The sequence below is a fragment of the Schistocerca piceifrons genome, chromosome 7 (assembly GCF_021461385.2).
Source record: "Schistocerca piceifrons isolate TAMUIC-IGC-003096 chromosome 7, iqSchPice1.1, whole genome shotgun sequence".
Classification (NCBI taxonomy): domain Eukaryota; kingdom Metazoa; phylum Arthropoda; class Insecta; order Orthoptera; family Acrididae; genus Schistocerca; species Schistocerca piceifrons.
In genome coordinates this window covers 130,575,878-130,590,440 of record NC_060144.1, presented here as the reverse complement: position 1 = coordinate 130,590,440, position 14,563 = coordinate 130,575,878, and the positions used below count along the sequence as shown (strand labels likewise).

Below are 14,563 nucleotides of genomic sequence, written 5' to 3'. Positions count from 1 at the left end.
TTTTTCCCATATTTGCGTTTTTCCCATATTTGCGTTTTTCCCATATTTGCGTTTTTCCCATATTTGCGTTTTTCCCATATTTGCGTTTTTCCCATATTTGTGTTTTTCCCATATTAGCGATGTTCCCTTATTTCCGTTTTTCCCATATTTGCGATATTGCCATTTTTGCGTTATTCCCTTATTTGCTTTTTTGCCATTATTGCGTTTTTCCCAATTTTTGGTTTTTCCCTTATTTTCGTTTTTCCCAATTTTTGGTTTTTCCCTTATTTTCGTTTTTATCATATTTGTGTTTTCCTATATTTGTGATTTTCTCAAATTTGCGATTTTCCCATATTTGCATTTTCCCATATCTGTCATTTTCCCATATTTGCCATTTTCCCATATTTGCCATTTTCCCATTATTTATGAACCCATCCTACCAACTGATTCCTTCTACTCATGTTTTGCCACAAAATTTTCTGCTGCAATTTTTGCGAGTTTCCAATATTAGCGATTTTCTCACATTCGGGTTTTTCCAATATAGGACATTTCCCTATATTTGCCATTTTCCCACATTTACCATTTTCCCATATATGCATTTTCCCCATATTCTCGTTTTCCCCATATTCTCGTTTTCCCCATATTCTCGTTTTTCCCATATTTTCGTTTTTCCCATATTTTCGTTTTTCCCATATTTTCGTTTTTCCCATATTTTCGTTTTTCCCATATTTTCGTTTTTCCCATATTTTCGTTTTTCCCATAATTTCGTTTTTCATATATATGCGTTTTTCATATATATGCGTTTTTAACATATTTGCATTTCTTCCATTTTGCGTTTTTGCGATATTTGCGTTTTTCCGATATTTGCGTTTTTCCGATATTTGCGTTTTTCCGATATTTGCGTTTTTCCGATATTTGCTTTTTTCCCATATTTGCTTTTTTCCCATATTTGCTTTTTTCCCATATTTGCTTTTTTCCCATATTTGCTTTTTTCCCATATTTGCGTTTTTCCCATATTTGCGTTTTTCCCATATTTGCGTTTTTCCCATATTTGCGTTTTTCCCATATTTGCGTTTTTCCCATATTTGCGTTTTTCCCATATTCGCGTTTTTCCCATATTTGCGTTTTTCCCATATTTGCGTTTTTCCCATATTTGCGTTTGTCCCATATTTGCGATGTGGCCACATTTGCGTTTAGGCCACACTTGCGTTTAGGCCACATTTGCGTTTAGGCCACATTTGCGTTTAGGCCACATTTGCGTTTAGGCCACATTTGCGTTGTGGCCAAATTTGCGTTGTGGCCACATTTGCGTTGTGGCCACATTTGCGTTGTGGCCACATTTGCGTTGTGGCCACATTTGCGTTGTGGCCACATTTGCGTTGTGGCCACATTTGCGTTGTGGCCACATTTGCGTTGTGGCCACATTTGCGTTGTGGCCACATTTGCGTTGTGGCCACATTTGCGTTGTGGCCACATCTGCGTTTTTGCCATGTTTTCGTTATTGCATGCTTGCGTTTTTCCCATATTAGCGTTTTTCCCATATTAGCGTTTTTCCCATATTAGCGTTTTTCCCATATTAGCGTTTTTCCCATATTAGCGTTTTTCCCATATTAGCGTTTTTCCCATATTAGCGTTTTTCCCGTATTAGCGTTTTTCCCATATTAGCGTTTTTCCCATATTCGCATATTTGCGTTTTTCCCATTACTTATGAACGCATCCTACCAACCAATACCTTCTTCTACTCAAGTAGTGCCACAAAATTCTCTTCTGCCATATTTGCGATTTACCCATAATTGCGAGATTCCAATGCTAGTAAATTTCCCATATTTGCGAATTTCAAATTTTTGCAATATTCCCATTTTTGCGATTTTCGGATCTTTCCGATTTTCCCATTTATGCGATTTTCCCATTTATGCGATTTTCCCATTTATGCGATTTTCCATTTTTGTGATTTTAAATTTTTTACGATTTTCCCATATTTCCGATTTTCCCATATTTGCGTTTTCTTCATTTTTGCATTTATCCCCTATTTGCGTTTTTCCCATATATGCGCTTTTCCCATATATGCGCTTTTCCCATATTTGCGTTTTTTTCCATATTTCTTTTTCTCCCATATTTGCGTTTTTTCCATATTTCCTTTTCTCCCATATTTGTGCTTCTCCCATATTTGTGCTTTTCCCATATTTGTGCTTTTCCCATATTTGTGCTTTTCCCATATATGCGATTTTCCCATATATGCGTTTATCCCATATATGCGTTTTTCCCACATTTGCGTTTATCCCACATTTGCGTTTATCCCACATTTGCGTTTTTCCCACATTTGCGTTTTTCCCACATTTGCGTTTTTCCCACATTTGCGTTTTTCCCACATTTGCGTTTATCCCACATTTGCGTTTTTCCCACATTTGCGTTTTTCCCACTTTTGTGATTTTCCCACTTTTGCGATTTTCCCACTTTTGTGATTTTCCCACTTTTGCGATTTTCCCACTTTTGCGATTTTCCCATTTGTGCGATTTTCCCATTTGTGCGTTATTCCCATTTGTGCGTTATTCCCATTTGTGCGTTATTCCCATTTGTGCGTTTTTCCCATTTGTGCGTTTTTCCCATATTTGCGTTTTTCCCATATTTGCGTTTTTCCCATTACTCATGAACCCATCCTACCTACCGATTCCCTCTTCTACTCAAGATGTGCCACAAAATACCCTTCTGCCATATTTGCGATTTTTCCATAATTACGGGATTCCAATACTAGTGATTTTCCCATACTGCGTTTTTCCCATTTTTGCGATTTTCCCATATTTTCGATTTTCCCATATTTTCGATTTTCCCATATTTTCGATTTTCCCATATTTTCGATTTTCCCATTTTTGCGATTTTCCCATTTTTGCGATTGACTCATATTTGTGATTTTCACATATTTTGTTTTTCCCATATTTTGTTTTCCCATATTTGTATTTTTCCCTTATTTTCCATTTTCCCATTTTTGCCATTTTACCATTTTTGCGTTTTTCCCATCACTCGTGAACCCATCCTACCAACTGATTCCTTCTACTCTTAATGTGTGACAAAATATCCTCTGCCATATTTGCGAGTTTTCAATATTAGCGATTATTGTATATTCGCGTTTTTAACATATTTGCGTTTTTCCTATTTTATGTGCTTATCCCATATTTCCGTTTCTCCCTAATTTGCGTTTTTCTTATATTTTCATTTTTCCCATATTTTCATTTCTCCCATATTTGCGTTTCTCCCATACTTGCGTTTCTCCCATATTTGCGTTTCTCCCATATTTGCGTTTATCCCATATTTGCGTTTCTCCCATATTTGCGTTTATCCCATATTTGCGTTTATCCCATATTTGCGTTTTTCCCATATTTGCGTTTTTCCCATATTTGCGTTTTTCCCATATTTGCGTTTTTCCCAAATTTGCGTTTTTCCCAAATTTGCGTTTTTCCCAAATTTGCGTTTTTCCCAAATTTGCGTTTTTCCCAAATTTGCGTTTTTCCCAAATTTGCGTTTTTCCCAAATTTGCGTTTTTCCCATATTTGCGTTTTTCCCATATTTGCGTTTTTCCCATATTTGCGTTTTTCCCATATTTGCGTTTTTCCCATATTTGCGTTTTTCCCATTTTTGTGTTATTCCCATTTTTGCGTTATTCCCATTTTTGCGTTATTCCCATTTTTGCGTTATTCCCATTTTTGCGTTTATCCCATATTTGCGTTTTTCCCACATTTGCGTTTTTCCCACATTTGCGTTTTTCCCCCTTAGCGTTTTTCCCACATTTGCGTTTTTCCCACATTTGCGTTTTTCCCACATTTGCGTTTTTCCCACATTTGCGTTTTTCCCACATTTGCGTTTTTCCCACATTTGCGTTTTTCCCACATTTGGGATTTTCCCACTTTTGCGATTTTCCCACATTTGCTATTTTCCCACTTTTGCGATTTTCCCCCTTTTGCGATTTTCCCACTTTTGCGATTTTCCCACTTTTGCGATTTTCCCACTTTTGCGATTTTCCCACTTTTGCGATTTTCCCACTTTTGCGATTTTCCCATTTGTGCGTTATTCCCATTTGTGCGTTATTCCCATTTGTGCGTTATTCCCATTTGTGCGTTTTTCCCACATTTGCGTTTTTCCCATATTTCCGTTTTTCCCATTACTCATGAACCCATCCTACCTACCGAATCCCTCTTCTACTCAAGTTGTGCCACAAAATACCCTTCTGCCATATTTGCGATTTTTCCATAATTATGGGATTCCAATAATAGTGATTTTCCCATACTGCGTTTTTCCCATTTTTGCGATTTTCTCATTTTTGCAACTTTCTAATTTTTGCGATTTTCCCATATTTTCGATTTTCCCATATTTTCGATTTTCCATTTTTGCGATTTTCCCTTTTTTGCGATTGTCTCATATTTGTGATTTTCACATATTTTGTTTTTCCCATATTTTGTTTTCCCATATTTGTATTTTTCCCTTATTTTCCATTTTCCCATTTTTGCCATTTTACCATTTTTGCGTTTTTCCCATCACTCGTGAACCCATCCTACCAACTGATTCCTTCTACTCTTAATGTGTGACAAAATATCCTCTGCCATATTTGCGAGTTTCCAATATTAGCGATTATCGTATATTCGCGTTTTTAACATATTTGCGTTTTTCCTATTTTATGTGCTTATCCCATATTTCCGTTTCTCCCTAATTTGCGTTTTTCTTATATTTTCATTTTTCCCATATTTTCATTTTTCCCATATTTTCATTTCTCCCATATTTGCGTTTCCCCCATACTTGCGTTTCTCCCATACTTGCGTTTCTCCCATACTTGCGTTTCTCCCATATTTGCGTTTTTCCCATATTTGCGTTCTTCCCATATTTGCGTTTTTCCCATATTTGCGTTTTTCCCATATTTGCGTTTTTCCCATATTTGCGTTTTTCCCAAATTTGCGTTTTTCCCAAATTTGCGTTTTTCCCAAATTTGCGTTTTTCCCAAATTTGCGTTTTTCCCAAATTTGCGTTTTTCCCATATTTGTGTTTTTCCCATATTTGTGTTTTTCCCATTTTTGCGTTATTCCCATTTTTGCGTTTATCCCATTTTTGCGTTTTTCCCATTTTTGCGTTTTTCCCATTTTTGCGTTTTTCCCATTTTTGCGTTTATCCCATTTTTGCGTTTTTCCCATATTTGCGTTTTTCCCATATTTGCGTTTTTCCCATATTTGTGTTTTTCCGATATTTGCGTTTGTCCCACATTTGTGTTTTTTTTATATTTGCGTTTTTCCCAAATTTGCGATGTTCCCATATTTGCGATGTTCCCAAATTTGCGATGTTCCCAAATTTGCCATTTTCCCATATATGCCATTTTCCCATATATGCCATTTACCCATATATGCCATTTACCCATATTTGCCATTTTCCCATATTTGCCATTTTCCCATATTTGCCATTTTCCCATATTTGCCATTTTCCCATAATGGCCATTTTCCCATATTTGCCACTTTCCCATATTTGCCATTTTCCCATATTTGCCATTTTCCCATATTTGCCATTTTCCCATATCTGCGTTTTTCCCATATTGCATTTTTCCCATATCTGCATTTTTCCCATATCTGCGTTTTTCCCATATTTGCGTTTTTTCCAAACTTGGGTTTTTGCCATATTTGCGTTAATCCCATATTTGCGTTAATTCCATATTTGCGTTTTTCCCATATTTGCGTTTTTCCCATATTTGCGTTTTTCCCATATTTGCGTTTTTCCCATATTTGCGCTTTTCCCATATTTGCGCCTTTCCCATATTTGCGCTTTTCCCATATTTGCGCTTTTCCCATATTTGCGTTTTTCCCATATTTGCGTTTTTCCCATATTTGCGTTTTTCCCATATTTGCGTTTTTCCCATATTTGCGTTTTTCCCATATTTGCGTTTTTCCCATTTTTGCGTTTTTCCCATTTTTGCGTTTTTCCCATTTTTGCGTTTTTCCCATTTTTGCGTTTTTCCCATTTTTGCGTTTTTCCCATTTTTGCGTTTTTCCCATTTTTGCGGTTTTCCCATATTTGCGTTTTTCCCATATTTGCGTTTTACCCATATTTGCGTATTTCCCTGATTTGCGTATTTCCCTTATTTGCGTATTTCCCATATTTGCGTATTTCCCATATTTGCGTATTTCCCATATTTGCGTATTTCCCATATTTGCATATTTCCCATATTGCCTTTTTCCCACATTGCGTATTTCCCATATTGCCTTTTTCCCACATTGCGTATTTCCCATATTGCCTTTTTCCCACATTTGCGTTTTTCCCACATTTGCGTTTTTCCCACATTTGCGTTTTTCCCACATTTGCGTTTTTTCCCACATTTGCGTTTTTCCCCCATTTGCGTTTTTCCCACATTTGCGTTTTTCCCACATTTGCGTTTTTCCCACATTTGCGTTTTTCCCACATTTGCGTTTTTCCCACATTTGCGTTTTTCCCACATTTGCGTTTTTCCCACATTTGCGTTTTTCCCACATTTGCGTTTTTCCCACATTTGGGATTTTCCTACTTTTGCGATTTTCCCACTTTTGCGATTTTCCCACTTTTGCGATTTTCCACTTTTACGATTTTCCCACTTTTGCGATTTTCCCATTTGTGCGATTTTCCCATTTGTGCGATTTTCCCATTTGTGCGTTATTCCCATTTGTGCGTTATTCCCATTTGTGCGTTATTCCCATTTGTGCGTTTTTCCCACATTTGCGTTTTTCCCATATTTCCGTTTTTCCCATTACTCATGAACCCATCCTACCTACCGAATCCCTCTTCTACTCAAGTTGTGCCACAAAATACCCTTCTGCCATATTTGCGATTTTTCCATAATTATGGGATTCCAATACTAGTAATTTTCCCATACTGCGTTTTTCCCATTTTTGCGATTTTCTCATTTTTGCAACTTTCTAATTTTTGCGATTTTCCCATATTTTCGATTTTCCCATATTTTCGATTTTCCATTTTTGCGATTTTCCCTTTTTTGCGATTGTCTCATATTTGTGATTTTCACATATTTTGTTTTTCCCATATTTTGTTTTCCCATATTTGTATTTTTCCCTTATTTTCCATTTTCCCATTTTTGCCATTTTACCATTTTTGCGTTTTTCCCATCACTCGTGAACCCATCCTACCAACTGATTCCTTCTACTCTTAATGTGTGACAAAATATCCTCTGCCATATTTGCGAGTTTCCAATATTAGCGATTATCGTATATTCGCGTTTTTAACATATTTGCGTTTTTCCTATTTTATGTGCTTATCCCATATTTCCGTTTCTCCCTAATTTGCGTTTTTCTTATATTTTCATTTTTCCCATATTTTCATTTTTCCCATATTTTCATTTTTCCCATATTTTCATTTCTCCCATATTTGCGTTTCTCCCATACTTGCGTTTCTCCCATACTTGCGTTTCTCCCATATTTGCGTTTCTCCCATATTTGCGTTTCTCCCATATTTGCGTTTTTCCCATATTTGCGTTTTTCCCATATTTGCGTTTTTCCCATATTTGCGTTTTTCCCATATTTGCGTTCTTCCCATATTTGCGTTTTTCCCATATTTGCGTTTTTCCCATATTTGCGTTTTTCCCATATTTGCGTTTTTCCCAAATTTGCGTTTTTCCCATATTTGCGTTTTTCCCATATTTGCGATGTTCCCAAATTTGCCATTTTCCCATATTTGCCATTTTCCCATATTTGCCATTTTCCCATATTTGCCATTTTCCCATATTTGCCATTTTCCCATATTTGCCATTTTCCCATATTTGCCATTTTCCCATATTTGCCACTTTCCCATATTTGCCATTTTCCCATATTTGCCATTTTCCCATATTTGCCATTTTCCCATATTTGCCATTTTCCCATATCTGCGTTTTTCCCATATCTGCGTTCTTCCCATATCTGGGTTTTTCCCATATCTGCGTTTTTCCCATATTTGCGTTTTTTCCAAACTTGGGTTTTTGCCATATTTGCGTTAATCACATATTTGCGTTAATTCCATATTTGCGTTTTTCCCATATTTGCGTTTTTCCCATATATGCGTTTTTCCCATATATGCGTTTTTCCCATATATGCGTTTTTCCCATATTTGCGTTTTTCCCATATATGCGTTTTTCCCATATATGCGTTTTTCCCATATATGCGTTTTTCCCATATTTGCGTTTTTCCCATATTTGCGTTTTTCCCATATTTGCGTTTTTCCCATATTTGCGTTCTTCCCATTTTTGCGTTCTTCCCATTTTTGCGTTCTTCCCATTTTTGCGTTTTTCCCATTTTTGCGTTTTTCCCATTTTTGCGTTTTTCCCATCCTACCTACCGATTCACTCTTCTACTCAAGTTGTGCCACAAAATTCCCTTCTGCCATATTTGCAATTTTTCCATAATTACGAGATTCCAATACTAGTGATTTTCCCATACTGCGTTTTTCCCATTTTTGCGATTTTCTCATTTTTGCAACTTTCTAATTTTTGCGGTTTTCCTATTTCTTCGATTTTCCCATATTTTCGATTTTCCCATTTTTGCGATTTTCTCCTATTTGTGATTTTCCCATATTTTGTTTTTCCCGTATTTTGTTTTCCCATATTTGTATTTTTCCCATATTTTCCATTTTCCCATATTTGCCATTTTACCATTTTTACGTTTTTCCCATCACTCGTGAACCCATCCTACCAACTGATTCCTTCTACTCTTAATGTGTGACAAAATATCCTCTGCCATATTTGCGAGTTTCCAATATTAGCGATTTTCTCATATTCGCGTTTTTAACATATTTGCGTTTTTCCTATTTTATGTGCTTATCCCATATTTCCGTTTCTCCCTAATTTGCGTTTTTCTTATATTTTCATTTTTCCCATATTTTCATTTTTCCCATATGTTCATTTTTCCCATATTTTCATTTCTCCCACATTTGCGTTTCTCCCCTACTTGCGTTTTTCCCATATTTGCGTTTTTCCCATATTTGCGTTTTTCCCATATTTGCGTTTTTCCCATATTTGCGTTTTTCCCATTTTTGCGTTTTTCCCATTTTTGCGTTTTTCCCATATTTGCGTTTTTCCCATATTTGCGTTTTTCCCATATTTGCGTCGTTCCCATATTTGCGTCGTTCCCATATTTGCGTCGTTCCCATATTTGCGTCGTTCCCATATTTGCGTCATTCCCATATTTGCGTCGTTCCCATATTTGCGTCGTTCCCATATTTGCGTCGTTCCCATATTTGCGTCGTTCCCATTTTTGCGTCGTTCCCATTTTTGCGTCGTTCCCATTTTTGCGTCGTTCCCATTTTTGCGTCGTTCCCATTTTTGCGTCTTTCCCATTTTTGCGTCTTTCCCATTTTTGCGTCTTTCCCATTTTTGCGTCTTTCCCATTTTTGCGTCTTTCCCATTTTTGCGTCTTTCCCATTTTTGCATCTTTCCCATTTTTGCATCTTTCCCATATTTGCCTTTTTTCGCATTACTCACGATCCATCCCACCAACCGATTCCTTCTTCTAGTCAAGTTGTGCCACAAGATTCTTTCACCCATACTTGCGATTTTCTGATTTTCCAATTTTTGCGTTTTTCCCATATTTGCGTTTATCCCATATTTGCTTTTTTCCCATATTTACGATTTGCAATATTTGTGTTTTTCTCATATTTGCATTTTTCCCATATTTGCGTTTTTCCCATATTTGCGTTTTTCCCATATTTGCGTTTTTCCCATATTTGCATTTTACCCATATTTGCGTATTTCCCATATTTGCGTATTTCCCATATTGCCTTTTTCCCACATTTGCGTTTTTCCCACATTTGCGTTTTTCCCCCATTTGCGTTTTTCCCCCATTTGCGTTTTTCCCCCATTTGCGTTTTCCCCTCATTTGCGTTTTTCCCCATTTGCGTTTTTCCCCATTTGCGTTTTTCCCCTAATTTGCGTTTTTCCCCTAATTTGCGTTTTTCCCCTACTTTGCGTTTTTCCCACATTTGCGTTTTTCCCATATATGCGTTTTTCCCATATATGCGTTTTTCCCATATATGCGTTTTTCCCATATATGCGTTTTTCCCATATATGCGTTTTTCCCATATGTGCGTTTTTCCCATATGTGCGTTTTTCCCATATGTGCGTTTTTCCCATATGCGCGTTTTTCCCATATGTGCGTTTTTCCCATATATGCGTTTTTCCCATATATGCGTTTTTCCCATATATGAGTTTTTCCCATATATGCGTTTTTCCCATATATGCGTTTTTCCCATATTTGCGTTTTTCCCATATATGCGTTTTTCCCATATTTGCGTTTTTCCCATATTTGCGATTTTCCCACTTTTGCGATTTTCCCACTTTTGCGATTTTCCCACTTTTGCGATTTTCCCACTTTTGCGATTTTCCCACTTTTGCGATTTTCCCACTTTTGCGATTTTCCCACTTTTGCGATTTTCCCACTTTTGCGATTTTCCCATTTTCCCATTTTCCCATTTGTGCGATTTTCCCATTTTCCTATTTGTGCGATTTTCCCATTTTCCCATTTGTGCGATTTTCCCATTTGTGCGTTTTTCCCATATTTGCGTTTTTCCTATATTTGCGTTTTTCTCATATTTGCGTTTTTCCCATATTTGCGTTTTTCCCATTACTCATGAACCCATCCTACCTATCGATTCCCTCTTCTACTCAAGTTGTGCCACAAAATTCCCTTCTGCCATATTTGTGATTTTTCTATAATTACAAGATTCCAATACTAGTGATTTTCCCATCCTGCGTTTTTCCCATTTTTGCGATTTTCTCATTTTTGCAACTTTCTAATTTTTGCGATTTTCCCATTTTTTCGATTTTCCCATATTTTCGATTTTCCCATTTTTGCGATTTTCTCATATTTGTGATTTTCCCATATTTTGTTTTTCCCGTATTTTGTTTTCCCATATTTGTATTTTTCCCTTATTTTCCATTTTCCCATTTTTGCCATTTTACCATTTTTGCCATTTTACCATTTATGCGTTTTTCCCATCACTCGTGAACCCATCCTACCAACTGATTCCTTCTACTCTTAATGTGTGACAAAATATCCTCTGCCATATTTGCGAGTCTCCAATATTAGCGATTTTCTCATATTCACGTTTTTAACATAATCGCGTTTTTCCTATTTTATGTGCTTATCCCATATTTCCGTTTCTCCCTAATTTGCGTTTTTCTTATATTTTCATTTTTCCCATATTTTCATTTTTCCCATATTTTCATTTTTCCCATATTTTCATTTCTCCCATATTTTCATTTCTCCCATATTTTCATTTCTCCCATATTTGCGTTTTTCCCATATTTGCGTTTTTCCCATTTTTGCGTTTTTCCCATTTTTGCGTTTTTCCCATTTTTGCGTTTTTCCCATTTTTGCGTTTTTCCCATTTTTGCGTTTTTCCCATTTTTGCGTTTTTCAAATTTTTGCGTTTTTCAAATTTTCGCGTTTTTCCCATTTTTGCGTTGTTCCCATTTTTGCGTTGTTCCCATTTTTGCGTTGTTCCCATTTTTGCGTTGTTCCCATTTTTGCGTTGTTCCCATTTTTCCGTTGTTCCCATTTTTGCGTTGTTCCCATTTTTGCGTTGTTCCCATTTTTGCGTTGTTCCCATTTTTGCGTTGTTCCAATTTTTGCGTTGTTCCCATTTTTGCGTTGTTCCAATTTTTGCGTTGTTCCCATTTTTGCGTTGTTCCCATTTTTGCGTTGTTCCCATTTTTGCGTTGTTCCCATTTTTGCGTTGTTCCCATTTTTGCGTTTTTCCCATTTTTGCGTTTTTCCCATTTTTGCGTTTTTCCCATTTTTGCGTTTTTCCCATTTTTGCGTTTTTCCCATTTTTGCGTTTTTCCCATTTTTGCGTTTTTCCCATTTTTGCGTTTTTCTCATTTTTGCGTTTTTCTCATTTTTGCGTTTTTCCCATTTTTGCGTTTTCCCATTTTTGCGTTTTCCCATTTTTGCGTTTTCCCATTTTTGCGTTTTTCCCATTTTTGCGTTTTTCCTATTTTTGCGTTTTTCCCATTTTTGCGTTTTTCCCATTTTTGCGTTTTTCCCATTTTTGCGTTTTTCCCATTTTTGCGTTTTTTCCATTTTTGCGTTTTTCCCATTTTTGCGTTTTTCCCATACTTGCATTTTTCCCATACTTGCGTTTTTCCCATACTTGCGTATTTCCCATACTTGCGTTTTTCCCATACTTGCGTTTTTCCCATACTTGCGTTTTTCCCATACTTGCGTTTTTCCCATATTCGCGTTTCTTCCATGTTTGCAGTTATCCCATATTTGCGTTTTTCTCATATTTGCGTTTTTCCGCTATTAGCGTTTTTCCCATAATTGCGTTTTACCCATATATATGTTTTTCCCATATTTGCGTTTTCCCATTTTAGCGTTTTTGCTATAAGTGCGTTTTTCACATTTTTGCAATTTTCCCATATTAAAGTTTTTTTTACATATTTGAGTTTTTCCCAAATTTGCGTATTTGCCATATTAGCATTGTTGCCATATTAGCATTGTTGCCATATTAGCGTATTTGCCATATTTGCGTTTTTCCCATATTTGCATTTATCCCATATTTGCGTTTATCCCATATTTGCGTTTTTCCCATATTTGCGTTTTTCCCATATTTGCGTTTTTCCCATATTTGCGTTTTTCCCATATTTGCGTTTTTCCCATATTGCGTTTTTCCCATATTTGCGTTTTCCCCATATTTGTGTTTTTCCCATATTAGCGATGTTCCCTTATTTCCGTTTTTCCCATATTTGCGATATTGCCATTTTTGCGTTATTCCCTTATTTGCTTTTTTGCCATTATTGCGTTTTTCCCAATTTTTGGTTTTTCCCTTATTTTCGTTTTTATCATATTTGTGTTTTTCCTATATTTGTGATTTTCTCAAATTTGCGATTTTCCCATATTTGCATTTTCCCATATCTGTCATTTTCCCATATCTGTCATTTTCCCATATTTGCCATTTTCCCATATTTGCCATTTTCCCATTATTTATGAACCCATGCTACCAACTGATTCCTTCTACTCATGTTTTGCCACAAAATTTTCTGCTGCAATTTTTGCGAGTTTCCAATATTAGCGATTTTCTCACATTCGGGTTTTTCCAATATAGGACATTTCCCTATATTTGCCATTTTCCCACATTTACCATTTTCCCATATATGCATTTTCCCCATATTCTCGTTTTCCCCATATTCTCGTTTTTCCCATATTTTCGTTTTTCCCATATTTTCCTTTTTCCCATATTTTCGTTTTTCCCATATTTTCGTTTTTCCCATATTTTCGTTTTTCATATATATGCGTTTTTCATATATATGCGTTTTTAACATATTTGCATTTCTTCCATTTTGCGTTTTTGCGATATTTGCGTTTTTCCGATATTTGCGTTTTTCCGATATTTGCGTTTTTCCGATATTTGCGTTTTTCCGATATTTGCTTTTTTCCCATATTTGCTTTTTTCCCATATTTGCTTTTTTCCCATATTTGCTTTTTTCCCATATTTGCTTTTTTCCCATATTTGCGTTTTTCCCATATTTGCGTTTTTCCCATATTTGCGTTTTTCCCATATTTGCGTTTTTCCCATATTTGCGTTTTTCCCATATTTGCGTTTTTCCCCTATTTGCGTTTTTCCCCTATTTGCGTTTTTCCCCTATTTGCGTTTTTCCCCTATTTGCGTTTTTCCCCTATTTGCGTTTTTCCCCTATTTGCGTTTTTCCCCTATTAGCGTATTTGCTATATGTGCGTTTTTCCCATATTTGCGTTGTGGCCAGATTTGCGTTTAGGCCACATTTGCGTTTAGGCCACATTTGCGTTTAGGCCACATTTGCGTTTAGGCCACATTTGCGTTGTGGCCACATTTGCGTTGTGGCCACATTTGCGTTGTGGCCACATTTGCGTTGTGGCCACATTTGCGTTGTGGCCACATTTGCGTTGTGGCCACATTTGCGTTGTGGCCACATTTGGGTTGTGGCCACATTTGCGTTGTGGCCACATTTGCGTTGTGGCCACATTTGCATTGTGGCCACATCTGCGTTTTTGCCATGTTTTCGTTATTGCATGCTTGCGTTTTTCCCATATTAGCGTTTTTCCCATATTAGCGTTTTTCCCATATTAGCGTTTTTCCCATATTAGCGTTTTTCCCATATTAGCGTTTTTCCCATATTCGCATATTTGCGTTTTTCCCATTTTCGCATATTTGCGTTTTTCCCATTACTTATGAACCCATCCTACCAACCAATACCTTCTTCTACTCAAGTAGTGCCACAAAATTCTCTTCTGCCATATTGCGATTTACCCATAATTGCGAGATTCCAATGCTAGTAAATTTCCCATATTTGCGAATTTCAAATTTTTGCAATATTCCCAGTTTTGCGATTTTCCGATCTTTCCGATTATCCCATCTTTCCGATTTTCCCATTTCTGCGATTTTCCCATTTATGCGATTTTCCCATTTATGCGATTTTCCATTTTTGTGATTTTCAATTTTTTACGATTTTCCCATATTTCCGATTTTCCCATATTTCCGATTTTCCCATATTTGCGTTTTCTTCATTTTTGCATTTATCCCCTACTTGCGTTTTTCCCATATATGCGCTTTTCCCATATATGCG

The 14,563-nt window shown here is 36.4% G+C and overlaps 2 protein-coding genes across 2 annotated transcripts; both read right to left on the bottom strand.

Moving 5' to 3' along the window:
* Positions 1 to 9,555: 9,555 nt before the first annotated feature.
* LOC124805507 (LWamide neuropeptides-like) lies at positions 9,556 to 10,581 on the bottom strand. Its single transcript, XM_047266071.1, has one exon. It carries the CDS (start codon positions 10,579 to 10,581, stop codon positions 9,556 to 9,558), a length of 1,026 nt encoding a protein of 341 aa, XP_047122027.1.
* Positions 10,582 to 11,375: 794 nt separating this feature from the next.
* On the bottom strand, positions 11,376 to 12,245 carry LOC124805506 (N66 matrix protein-like). The gene has a single exon (XM_047266070.1). The coding sequence runs from the start codon at positions 12,243 to 12,245 to the stop codon at positions 11,376 to 11,378; it is 870 nt and encodes a 289-aa protein (XP_047122026.1).
* Between the last annotated feature and the right edge of the window lie 2,318 nt (positions 12,246 to 14,563).